This window comes from Morus notabilis, unplaced genomic scaffold (assembly GCF_000414095.1).
Source record: "Morus notabilis unplaced genomic scaffold, ASM41409v2 Scaffold583, whole genome shotgun sequence".
In the NCBI taxonomy this organism is placed as follows: Eukaryota; Viridiplantae; Streptophyta; class Magnoliopsida; order Rosales; family Moraceae; genus Morus; species Morus notabilis.
This window is the reverse complement of record NW_010366405.1, coordinates 604,404-617,306: the sequence shown is the minus strand read 5'-3', so window position 1 is coordinate 617,306 and position 12,903 is coordinate 604,404. Positions and strand designations below refer to the sequence as shown.

The 12,903-nt window shown below is 39.0% G+C and overlaps 1 protein-coding gene across 1 annotated transcript in view; it reads right to left on the bottom strand.

Annotated features, from left to right (window-relative positions):
- Positions 1 to 12,445, bottom strand: part of LOC112093947 (mediator of RNA polymerase II transcription subunit 25-like) — a gene marked incomplete at its 3' end in the record, with an annotated part of 30,245 nt that extends 17,800 nt beyond the window's left edge. The window contains exon 1 of the mRNA XM_024173564.1: positions 12,172 to 12,445. Coding sequence (XP_024029332.1) covers positions 12,172 to 12,269 — 98 coding nt within the window. The remainder of the gene's footprint in view (positions 1 to 12,171) is intronic.
- Positions 12,446 to 12,903: the final 458 nt, after the last annotated feature.

The following is a 12,903-nucleotide window of genomic DNA, read 5'->3' as shown; positions in this document are numbered from 1 at the left end:
TTTATTTATTTATTTATTTATTTATTTTAGAAGAAACAAAACTTTATCAGAAAAAGAAAAAAAAAATACAACTAGAGGAAGAGTTTTCCTCTCAAGGACAAAGGGTAAAACTAATAGCACAAACAAAGCGAAATGGCCAAGCCAAAAACCAACCGAAAACATACGAGACATAAACCACAAAAAAGGACCCCAACTCCTACTCAAATCTGAAAAGATTGGCTTGCCAAACTCTTTATGTCTATAACCTAAGTAAAAACCCAAAGCTTTACTTTGTCCCACAATACACAACTCCCTTCCCCACAGTCATCAAATAATCTGCTATTTCTTTTGAGCCAAATACCCCATAAAACTGCTACAATAACATTTCTCCACAAAATTCTACCCCTGGGACTCAAATAAGAGGAAAAAGGTAATTCAATTAAATCCGAGCAAGTTCTAGGCATTGCCTCATCTAGGCCAAATTCCTTCAAGAAAGACGACCAGACAAGAAAGGAGAAAGGGCAAAACGGATGATTGGCTGATTCTCCCTCATTCCTACATAAAATGCACCAGCCTAGCTACAAAGAAATGAAAGGGCTCCTGCGATGCATCACATCATGTGTTCAATTTATCGAGGATGAATAGCCAACAAAAAAACTTGAATTTTAGAGGGAACTTGTCTTTTCCAGATAATATTATAGAAACCAAAAGGTGAGGCATAATGTTCGGCTGTTATCAATGAAAAATGAGACCGAAAAAGGACCCGTTTGCGTCTAAAACCCACACTCTTCTATCCTACAAAATTTCATTGAGATGAACCCCTTCCAAAACAAATATTATCTCTGAAGCCTCCCTCGACTCCCCGTAAGTCAAATTCTTGAAGAACTTGAAATCCCAAGAACAATACTCATTACCCCAGGACGTAGACCTTGAAACAAAAGCCACAATCAACTGATTATGAAGTTGAGAACGCCGGTATAAGGATGGGAATCTCATAAACAAGGGCATTTCACCGCACCAAATATCCTCCCAAAATTTAATCAACTCTCCCGAACCCACCTTCCATTCGACTTGCTGGAAAAAATACTCTGCAACGAATTGAACGAATTTCCATGGGCATCTAAATGTGGATCTAGAGGCTGCCCCGAAATCCCAAATATTTTGATTCATCCGATACTTCCCTGCGATGAATCTATACCATAAAGAATCTCTATGTAATGGAAATCTCCGTAACCACTTTGCCAACAAAGCTTCACTCCTCTTCCTAATGTTATCAATCCCCAAACCCCCACATTTCTTTGGTCCTCACACCTGCTCCCAAACCACGAGATGAGTGGCGTTATTCTCAGAGTACCCCTTCCACAAAAAATCCCTCGTAAGTATTTCAATCTCCTCTGCCACATCAATAGGAATCCGAAACAGAGACAAGGAATAAACTGGTAGCAAGGAAAGAACAGACTGTATTAAAGTGAACTGCCCCCCTTTTGACATATAAGCCTTTTTCCACCCGTCCAATCTTTTTGAAATTCTAGTCAAAACCGGCTCCTAGAAAGAGGGTTGCAAAGGATTTCCACAAAACGGTAAACCTAAATATTTCACTGGCCAAGAACCAATAGGACAACCGACAAACCCCGCCAAGTTAGACAACTTGCTATCTTCCAAATTGATTCCCAGAATTGAACTTTTATCCAAATTAGCCTTCAAAACAGACAAGCAGAAAATATCTACTATGCGGGACAAATTTGACAAACTTCCTTCATCTGGCATACTGAAAAAAGGGTGTCATCGGCGAACTGCAACTGGCTAATTCGGACGCTTAATCTCCCGACTTCCAGTGGTCCAACCAGAGAAAATTCGACTGCTCTCACAACCAAACTACTACAAACGTCTCAACGGTCGTAAATAAACACGGAGATGGCGGTTCCCCCTGCCTTAAACCCCTGGAAGCTACAAACTTGCCCGTGGCCTACCGTTAATCATTACTGAGTAAGTCATAGATTTGAGACAACCAGAAATCCATCTACTCCACCTTTCCCCAAAGCCCCCTTTTTTTTTCTAAAACAAAATCCAAAAACTTCCAATCCACACAGCCGTAGGCCTTCTCAAAGTCAATTTTTATAATATTTCCCTCCCTTCCTTAAGATCTAATCCTTAACTACCTCGTTCGCCACTAATGTTAAATCAAGAATTTGCATCCCAGCAACGAAAGCTCCTTGAACCTCCGATATGGTTTTCATCAAGAACATCCTTCAACCCATTCAACAAAACCTTCGAGATGTTTTTTGAAACTAGACACCAAGCTGATGGGACTGAAATCTTTTATTCTTGAAGAATTCACCTTCTTCGGGATTAAGCAAATGTAAGTCACATTGGTATGGACAATTTATAATTCCCGAGTTCCAAATCTCCTCGAAATTTTAAATTTATCTCCTCTAAGAAAAGCCCAACATTCTTGAAAAAAAAGATAGTGACAATCCATCAGGGCTAGGGGCATTATTCCAATCACAGCTAAAAATTGCTTTCTTGATCTCCTCTTCCTCAAATGGCCTCTCCAATAAACCAGCAACCAAGACAGAAATTGGACGCCAATTCAAGCCTTCCACCCCAAAACACTGCCCCTCAGATGATCTATCTCTCCCTCTTCTTCCACTATCAACCCCTCATTAGTTTCCAGTTTGGAGATTGTGTTCCAAGTCATCCTAAGAGCAAATAGCTGATGGACTAACTTTGTATTTGCAATCCCCTTCCCTTGCCCAAATAGACTTGCACTTCAATTTCAATGTTATATCCTCTTTTTAATTAATTTGGAAAATTCGTTGCTTTAAAACTCGCCTTTCCTCTTGTATAATTGAACTCCAAAGGACCCCCTTCCTGGCTATCAATTTCCTCTATCCTTTTTAAGATGCTTCTTTTCTCGAGGTTGGAAGCCTCAACCGTGATCATACTCTAACTCTTCACCTTTTGTTTCAAATTCCTCAATTTTCTCATAAACCGATAGCCTTCCCAGCCCTGGAAATCATCTTCCTCCCACCAAATCTTCAAATTTCTCAAACGATCTATATTCTCTAACCAAAACTTGTCAAACCTAAACGGAGCGGGACCCCACTTCGGAGGTTTAGCGTGAAATAGCACGGGGCAATGATCCGAGATTGCCCTAACCATCGCTTCTTGGTGGCCAAAAGGAAAAAGCTCCAGCCAACCCTCGAATAGCAGAAATTGATCCAAGACTCCGAAATTGGACCAAGCGAATTTTGTATTGTTCAGGGGCGGGTCTATCAATTTCATATCTCTAACAAGTTCGTCAAAAAAGCCTCACACTTCTCGTAATCCTAGAACTACCACTTTTCTCTTACAAGAATAGAGTAACATTGAAATCCCCTCCCATGCACCATCTTTATCCACAGGCCCACCAACTCGTCCCAAAACAGATTCCTTTTATTATAATGGTTAGGCCCATGGAATCCCAAAAGCCACCAAGATTCCCCCTCTTCCTCCTCAACCTTTATTGTAACTGAAAACTCCCCTAAGAAACTCCACCACTTTAACCCGTCTAACATCTCAAATTAGCAAAATACCTCCCGAACGGCACAGCCAGTAAATAGGCCCATTTTTTAAATCCGGATTTCTATATATTGGCCACGAATTTTCTGTCAATCTCCCTCTGCTTAACTTCTTGAACAATTAGCAAATTTGGATTCTCCTTGCACACTATCTCTCATACTCTTCTTTTTGAAAAAGAGTTCCCCCCTCTGATATTCCATGTCATCAACTTCATTTAAAATCTTTTGATACCCCGTTCACTCTCTTATCATAGTGAACATTAAATTCTAAGCTCTTCAGTTCCTTATCCCTACCCTTCCTTCAAATCAATTTTGTTCCCACTTCTGAAATGCCCTTCAATTCCGGAGTAGAATTTGAAAGGTGTACCTGCATCTTCTATAACAAGGCTCTAATTCGGCTCCATTCCACTTCTCTGCCTCCGATGTTCACTGTCCTAATTTCACTCCTTATGATCTGCATGTTGTTATTCAGCGAGAGAGCGGCCTCTTGCGGACTTAATCCCCTATCTATCTCGTCCAAAATAGTCTCCCAATCTACTCCACCCCCTTCTATCGATAGCCTCTCAGAATCATCCCCGAGATCACAAGGTGTGATTGTTGAGGTCAGGGATGAGAGATTTAGAGCATCAGAAATTAAAGCCCAGTTCTGGGAATTCAATTAAATTGTGATTTACTGATTCTCAAAGTTGAGGATTTTGGGCTTTCATCTGCGACGAGAAAACGCACCTCTTCAATCCCAATAAAATCTTCTTGAGACACCTAAATATCAGCAAAGGTCTCTTTTTATGAAGCAACAAAAAATTATTAGCTCTCTTCTCAAAGCGCGTCTCCTCCACTACAAATATTCTCGAACCTCCCACTCCTTTGGAATTCTTGAGGTAATAGCCACTTGGGCATCGATTCTAGGTTTGATAACCAGGTGTCCCGTGAACTATCTCCTACCGACCCTTCGAATCCATTATTCCTCTGTTCGCATACTCCACCGGACGTTAGGGTTTTTCCCCAGCCATGAAAACCGTCTTCCCCATCCTTATCGCCGGATTTCCTACCTGATTTACTACCATGGGACACAAATCTGAACCCCTGGCTATTGGTGATACAACCCTCCTTCACCAATCCGGCTTCAATATTCTCCTCTGCTTCGAAGCTTCTATACAAAAAACTAGGGCTGTAAGAAATCACCCCGAACCCGGCAGAGCCGAGCCGACCCTACTTGAAAATCACGGGTTTTCAATTTTTTATTTAATTTTCAGTTTTAATTATGCCTAACCCGCACTGCGCAGGTAGGGGTGCGGGGTGGGGTTACATGAACCCGAGGTAACCCTACCCGGCCGAACATGTTCAAAGTAGGTAAAACAATATCCAACACTTCAAATTCTTACTTTCATAAGTTTATGGACTTTATGATTTTAAACTGTTAACTTATTTATGTTTTGGATTCACGGTTTGTGTAAAAAATGCTTGTATGCCATAGTTGTTGAATTAGGACATTCTTTATTTATATTGGAAGTGTTTGATTTCAAAGTGAGTGTTTTAATTGTTCACCTTGCATTAGGACCCCCTCTTGAAGGAAAGACATGTTCTGTTTGATAATGATTTGTTTTGTAACAATCACAGATTAATTGACTAAAAATTGATTAAAATTGATGAAGTCATAGATTAAAATTGGTTTTCAGCAACCCGAGTAACCCGAGTAACCCGACCCTATCCGAGGTCACCCGAAAGGTTGCGGGTTTGTAGACTTAAGAGAGTGTCGCGGCCCAAAATTTTCTCAACCTGCACTGGTCGGGTAGGCTCAATTTTTCGACTCAACCCTACCCTACCCGGCCGATTTACACCCCTACAAAAAACCTCCAGTTCTGCAATTAGTCGCCCTGTTTTGAGAGGAGTTGACACCCAAGTTAAAGAGTCCTAGATGAATTGTTTCGCCTTGACAAGGAATCTCCAGAACTAGCGACATAAAACCATCCGGAAAACCTCTTATCTTTATTTTAGCATACAATAAAAAAGATTGATTCAAAGTTTCCTCAACAATCTCAAGCGGACCTCCGCAAGTGTCTCCTATTACTTTTAGAACATGGTAGTTCCACAAGTTTAAAGGAACACCTTCAATACCAATCCAACTATTTCTAGCCTCATTTTGAACATAATTCCAATGAGAGTGCATGCTCCATGGCTCCATACTGGTTATAATAGCTCCTAAAAGAAACACTGTCATCACAGAGTTCCTCTCCTTATCATCTCTGCACCATGAAACGGCCATGTCAGCACCCATGGGGACTAACTCAGCAGGCCTGCCCATTCTACTTCCTAATAGTCCTTTGATGACTTCCCACTACATGTCTGATCTTTTTCTGATAACTACAACCGCCAACTTCCAAGTTTTTATCATGTCGTTTGAGGCTTGTGCTCTTGCTTTGTTTGCTTAGGATTTCTAGCTTCTGTCTTCATATATATTGGATGCAACAGTTTATTCACTAGCCTTCCCCTCCCTTGCTCTTTCCTCCCTTCAAACTCTTTATTCCCCTCCAGCCTCCTGGTTCTTTCCTTCCACAGATCTTATGTCAGTTCAACTTTCTGATGACTACTCGGTTGAAGAAACTCTGAAGACAACCTCTCAACTTCTCCCAACCTTGAAAAGCATACTCCACATGAATTACTATGTTTCTTATTCCTCCATTTTGTATCTTCGAAATCTTCACGAAATTCCCGCCTTTATTCCTGTTGAATTTAATATCAACCTATAGCTTGACCCTCTGTAGAATCTTCTGAATCCTCCCTCCTTGCCCTTGATCAGTGCTTCGTCGACTTCTTTGCACAGCCATGTTGCACATCCAAAATCCACTTGTATTGAAAAACTTCGAACTCTATTTCTCTCGGTGATCTCAATCTCACTTCTTGAGTAATCTAATCTTAAGATGAAAACTTTATACTTAGTTCTAAAATCCTAATGAAAGTGTTTATACCTCATTCTTATTAAGATATAAACATCTAACCAGGCCAAAAAGTAAAGAACTAAGACAAACCACGACTCTCAAAGTTCTAGAGAGAAAGGAGAGCTCTTCTCTCCCTAGAATAAGATGACAACAACTGATACTTTATTAGCTATTGCTTCGTAGGTTGAAAAGGCTAGACCGAAGTGATGATGGTGATTTACTTGGTGACATTTTGATTGCTCGGCATCCCCAGGTAGTTCCTTAACAAGTCCAATCATTGTCCCAAACTCCTGGTCTTGAAATCCATCGTAAGTGGGTAAAAAAACCATATTGCAAGACAAATCTTGAGCAAGCTTTTGTATAGAGATGAGATTAGTAGACAGTTTTGGCACATGAAGCACATTTCTAAGTATAACTGTGGGACTAATTTTAGCATCTCCTATACCTGCAATAGTGGTTAATGATCCATCGGTTGTGGCAATTTTCCTACTGCTTGGACACGAGTTATAGGTGCAAAATTTTTGTGATGAATGGGTCATGTGATCAATGGCACAACAACAACAACAAGTCTTAATCCCAACTTAATTGAGGTCGGCTATATATGGATTTCACTTTTTCACGCGGCTTCTTTCGAAATTAAACTTTCCTGAATGCCTAGATCTAGAATGTATTTCCTAACGACTTCGGTCCACGTAATTCTTGGTCTACCCCTCCCTCTCCTAGTATTAGGTACCCAAACACGAACTGGTGCTTCTAGCGGTCTACGTTAGACATGTCCGTATCACCTCAAACGGCCTTCGCGCACCTTATCTTCTATTGGTGCTACACCTACTTTACTACGAATAACTTCATTCCTTATGCGATCCATTCTCATATGGTTACTCATCTATCTTAACATACACATTTCTACCACACTCATCTTAGATACATGTTGTCTCTTAATGGCCCAACATTCACTACCATATAACATAGCTGGGCGGATTACAGTCCTATAGAACTTTCCTTTCAACTTAATAGACATCTTGCCATCACATAAAACTCTCATAGCATTCTTCCACTTAACCCACCCTACCTTAATCCTATGTTAAATATCCTCGTCTATATCTCCTTCATATTGCACTATAGACCCAAGGTACCTAAACTTCCTAGAAGCCCCAATCTCCACACCATCTAAAAAAATTTCATCACTCTGATTACTTGAGTTACTAAACCTACAATGCATGTATTCAGTTTTCATCCTACTAAACTTAAATCCTTTCGTCCCGATAGTCTGTCTCCACAATTCTAACTTACGGTTAACTCATTCCCTATGTTCATCAACTAAAACTATATCATTCACAAAAAACATACACAAGGAACTCTATCCTAGATTTCTCTTGTCAGCTCATCATCGTGAAAAGATAAGGACTTAGAGCAAATCCTTGATGAAGGCCGATCCGAATGGGGAACTCTACCGTGTAGCCTCCAGCAGTTCTCACACTCGTGACCACCCCATCGTACATATCCTTAATTACCTTAATATACCTCACATGCACTCCTCTTTTTTCTAACACCCACCATAAAACTTCTTTCGGCACCCTATTATATGCCTTTTCTAAATCTATAAAGACCATATGTAGGTCCGTCTTGGCTTTTCTGTACTTTTCCATCAGCATCCTAAGAAGAAAAATGGCTTTCGTTGTTGATCTGCCTGGCATGAAGCCAAATTGGTTACCTGAGATGGTAGTTGTGGCCCTTAATCTCCTTTCGATAACTCTCTCAAAATTTCATAGTGTAGCTTATTAACTTTATGCCCCTATAATTGTTACAATTCAGCACATCTCCTTTATTCTTAAAGATGGTGACAAAAATACTTTTCCTCCATGCATCAGGCATATGTTTCTTCTTTAGTATCTCATTAAAAAGCTTAGTAAGCCACAAAATTCCAGCATCTCCTAACGCCATCCAAACCTCTATTGGAATATCATCTGGCCCACATGCCTTCCCCTTTTTTATCTTCTGTAGTGCAGTTTTAACTTCCGAGATTCTGATTCCTCTTGTATACATCACATTAGGTTATCCTTGTGACTTAAGATTGTCAAACTCTATCGCATGATCATCATTATAAAACTTCTCAAAGTAACTCCCCCACCTTTCCTTAATGTCTTATCTCTTGTCGGAATCTGATCTGTATCATCCTTAACACACCTCACTTGATTTAAGTCCTGATACTTCCTTTCTCTTATCTTAGCTAGTTTATATATGTCATTCTCTCCTTCTCTAGTCCCAAGTTTCCTATATACCTCATCTAAGTAAGTAGAATGAGCCTTACCAACTGCTCGCTTAGCTTCTTTCTTCGCTTCTTTGTACTTATTAAAAGTTTCAACATCTTTGCGCTTTGGTAAATCTCTATATAAATCCATCTTGGTCCTAATAGCCTTTTGAACTTCCTCACTCCACCACCAGGTTTCTTTCCCGGGGGGCCTTTACTTCTAGATTCCCCTAGTACCTCCTTTGCCACTTTTCTAATGCAGCTGGCCATGACATCCCACATAGTATTTACATCACCTACATATGACCAAGTAGCCCCATTTAACAACTTCTCTTTAAAGGCCAATTGCTTTATTCCCTTCAAATGCCTCCAACAATTTCGTGGGAGGTGGTTTATTTTAATCCTTCTATAGCAAAGCTTAATGCTCACATCTAAGATCACTAACCTATGTTGGGTGGCTAGTGCTTCTCCAAGAATTACTTTACAATTCTTACATAGAGAACGATCTCTATACCTGGTGAGAAAATAATCTATCTGGCTTAAGTTCCTTCTATTCTTAAAATTTTACATCCGAGTCTATAATCTAAGAATTAGTAAAGGTTACATCCGAGACATTTAATCCAATGAAAATGGAAAACTTACCTGAATGTACCAATGAGCAAGTACCTAAGAGTTCTCCAACATATTCGGTTGTTTTCGACGTGTGGTTCCAACAACAATGAAGGTTAAGAGTTGTCAACGGTAAGAAAGGCTCTCCCAAAAAATGCCAACATATCCTATATTTGTCATTCAAACAATTTCAGACTTCTCCTTCTTCATCCGAGGCGCGCGACTTGAGAGTAACAACTTATTCTGAACAGATGACGGCGGTTGCAATGATCAGAATCCCAGCAGAGGGTGGCGATTGCAATGATCGGAACCGGAGTTGAAGATGGTAGCAACTCAAACCATAGCAGATGCCGACGATGATTCAAACTGGAGAGATGGCGGCGACGATCTGAGCTTTAGCAGATGGCGGTGACAATTTGAGCCCTTCTGATGATGGTGCGCGAACAACAGCGGAGATGTCAGCCAGCGGTAAAAACCCTAGATCAAAGGTGCTAGGAAATGAACAACAACCGTCTGGGCAATGAAGACCCTGACAATTTGAGCAATGAAGGCTCTTTGAAGATGCCCATTAAGGCTACGGAAAAAAGACAGAGAAGAACGACAATAAAGGCCGTGAAGGCAGAACCAAGCTCAGCAAGGAAGGCTCTGATACCATGTGGAAAATTAGAGGAAAAAAAAAGTATGAAAAATTGCTCTTCTCAATTGATTCATATTCTACATAGAAGGTTACATATATGTACAATGAACCCCTAGCTGTTACAATCAATCCCTAGCGGTAAATCAAGAATCTACCCTATCTCAAATCCCTCATATTAGGGGATTTTCCTAGTCAACTATCTAATACAACTGTATGAAGATTGTATTTTCCCACACGTAGTAATATTAACCTATACGTCTAGCACCTACACAATCACAAAACTATATCCTTAATTCTTGTCAAAACACATACACATGAATGAATTTGTAATTTAGCGGGGGAAAAAAAATCAAACTAGTAGAGTAAGCAAACTGAACAGTGAGAACTCAAGTTAGAAACCTTAATGCTATGTTTGGTAGGAAGGAAAGAAAATAGGATAGAAAGAAAATATGAAAGTGATGAAAAATAGCAATGATGGAAAAGAAATTGATTTTCTTTTATGTTGTTTGGTATGAGAAGATGGAAAGAAAATGAGCTTACCTTCACTTGTTTGGTATTAGAAGTTAAATTGGGAGGAAAGAAAAAATTTTAGTTGTAAATTACTTTTATACCCTTAAATTTTTTGTTTAGATGTTGATAGAGAAAGGAGTAGTTTAGTAACTTTACTCACTTTAATTAGTTGTCCCCATTTTTCACCCCATTCTCCGCCCACTTGTGGAAAGAAGAAAAATGGTGGGACCCATATGTATTATTTTTCACTCCATTTTCTCTTCCTTTCTCTTTTCTCTCCCACCAAATAACCTACATTTCCATTTTCTCTCCCAAAATATCTCCACCTTCCTTCTACTTTTCTTTCCTACCAAACATACTGTAAAGGAGAACTGCCCCTTGCCACTAACTTATTGTGTCTATTACGCATAAGAAATATAACCAAGCTAAGTTACCATATCAAAAGTTAAACTTTTCAAGGTTGCCAGTTATGCATCACTATTTTAAAATAGCTGCGATGCCATCTAAAAACCACCATCCTGTATGGATTTCATCATTTGAAGCTCAGATTTTTAAAATTCATAAGCCCGTATTTAGAGAATGACTAACTCGAATGATGTAGCATAAAGAAATTTTGATTGTAGTGGCAAAACCATGGTCAGGTTGCTTTGCCACAAAAGAAAATGTGGCATATCAATCCGGTATTGTACTATGAAGGTCCAACTAATAACAATTACAATTCTTGATCCTACAGCAGCAAACATCTTTTTTCCTTTCAAGAACAGCCAATAAATAGTTAACTAATTCCTGCACCGGGCGCACAATACATGAAAGGAAATTAATCCAAAAGCACAGATTTTGCAGGTATAATCATGATTCCCATATCTAGTCAAAATGAAACAGATTCCGGCTATTCACCATCACGTCTTCTAGCTCGAATTAGGAAATAAATTGACGCTAACAACTAGCAATTGCAAAATTACTAGGGTTTCAATTTCGATAAACTGCTTTCAACATCATTGACTTTCAACATCATTGAAACTGTCCATACACACAACTTACTGATTATTCCCAATGAGTCATGCCTAATAATATGACAACAGTTATGATGAGTAAATTTAATCCTCCATTGAAACTAAATCAAACTCCATCAAAAACATGACATTGTTGTATTGGTTATATTCAAATTAAAAACTGAATTAAAACTCTATGATCCAAGAATAAATTCCAAAACCAGAAGCAGCATCTTCAAATCTCAAAAAAAAAAAAAAAGAACTAGAATCAAATCGAATTCCAAAGCCACGAAACAGTTATCAGAACAAATTAACACTGATCAGCCCCTTTTTCACTCGACAACAACGTCAAAATTCTGACTTTTCTTTCCAAATTCCGGTAACTTATCAAACCAACCAAACAAACAAACAAACAATTTTTTTTTTTTTTTTTGGAAAGGGTACAAAAATTTTTTAAAGAAAGGAAAAAATGAAAAGAAAAGTAGAAATGTACAAGCAGAGGAAGAGTTTTCCTCACAGCGACAAATCTGAACCAGAATCAACAATCAAAAGACAAAATAACTCAAGCCACGGAAATGAAATTAAAGAAAAGGGCCCCAACTCCAAACAAACAAACAATTTTGTTTCTAGAAAATTTATCAAAAGAAATTGAGTTTCGAAAAAGCATTGAGAAGAGGACAAGGATCGAATAATAAACCTGACGACCTTCTCGAGGTAATCGGAGAGAACGGTGGGCCAGTAGGGGCCCATGGCGGCGGTGCCTTCGACGGCGACGATCAGCTGTTTCTCCGCCATCCGAATTCCGGCGGGAATCGGAAAGGAAGACCGGAGAGGAGGAGAAGAGAAGCTTAGGGAGTTGAGAGCAAATTGTGGGGCCCACAACCACTGGAGAACTGAGAACTGGTCCGAGTTCAAGACCACCTCGGAGATCTGTGATGTTCGGGTTTGAGTATGTGTATTACCCACAGATATTGATGCTATATTGCTCCATCTCCCTGTTAAGTTTTTCCCCTTTTTATTAACGTGAAGTATCGATAATTTGTTAGTAGGTGTTTGTGGGCTCTACCAAAAGGCCCTTAGTAGTCAGCTTCAATTACTTTCTACTTTTTTATTCAACCAAACGAAACATGTACTCTTTAAAAAAAATAAAAATAATAAAAAAATAAAAATCAGCAAAAACAAAATATCTACTCATCATGAAAATCATTCATTATGGATGACATTATTACGGGGTTTTTCTTTTATATTTTTTAGTTAGAATGATTTGAGTGATTATCTTAAGTTGAGTTTGAGTTATAATTTGAGTTAAAGTTATAACTTGAGTTTATGTTTAGATGTGCACATTTGAGTTATGATTTGAATTGAAAATCTTTTTAAGTTTGTGTTTGGATGAGTCAAAACTTAAATTTATTTTTAGATAGTATTTTAA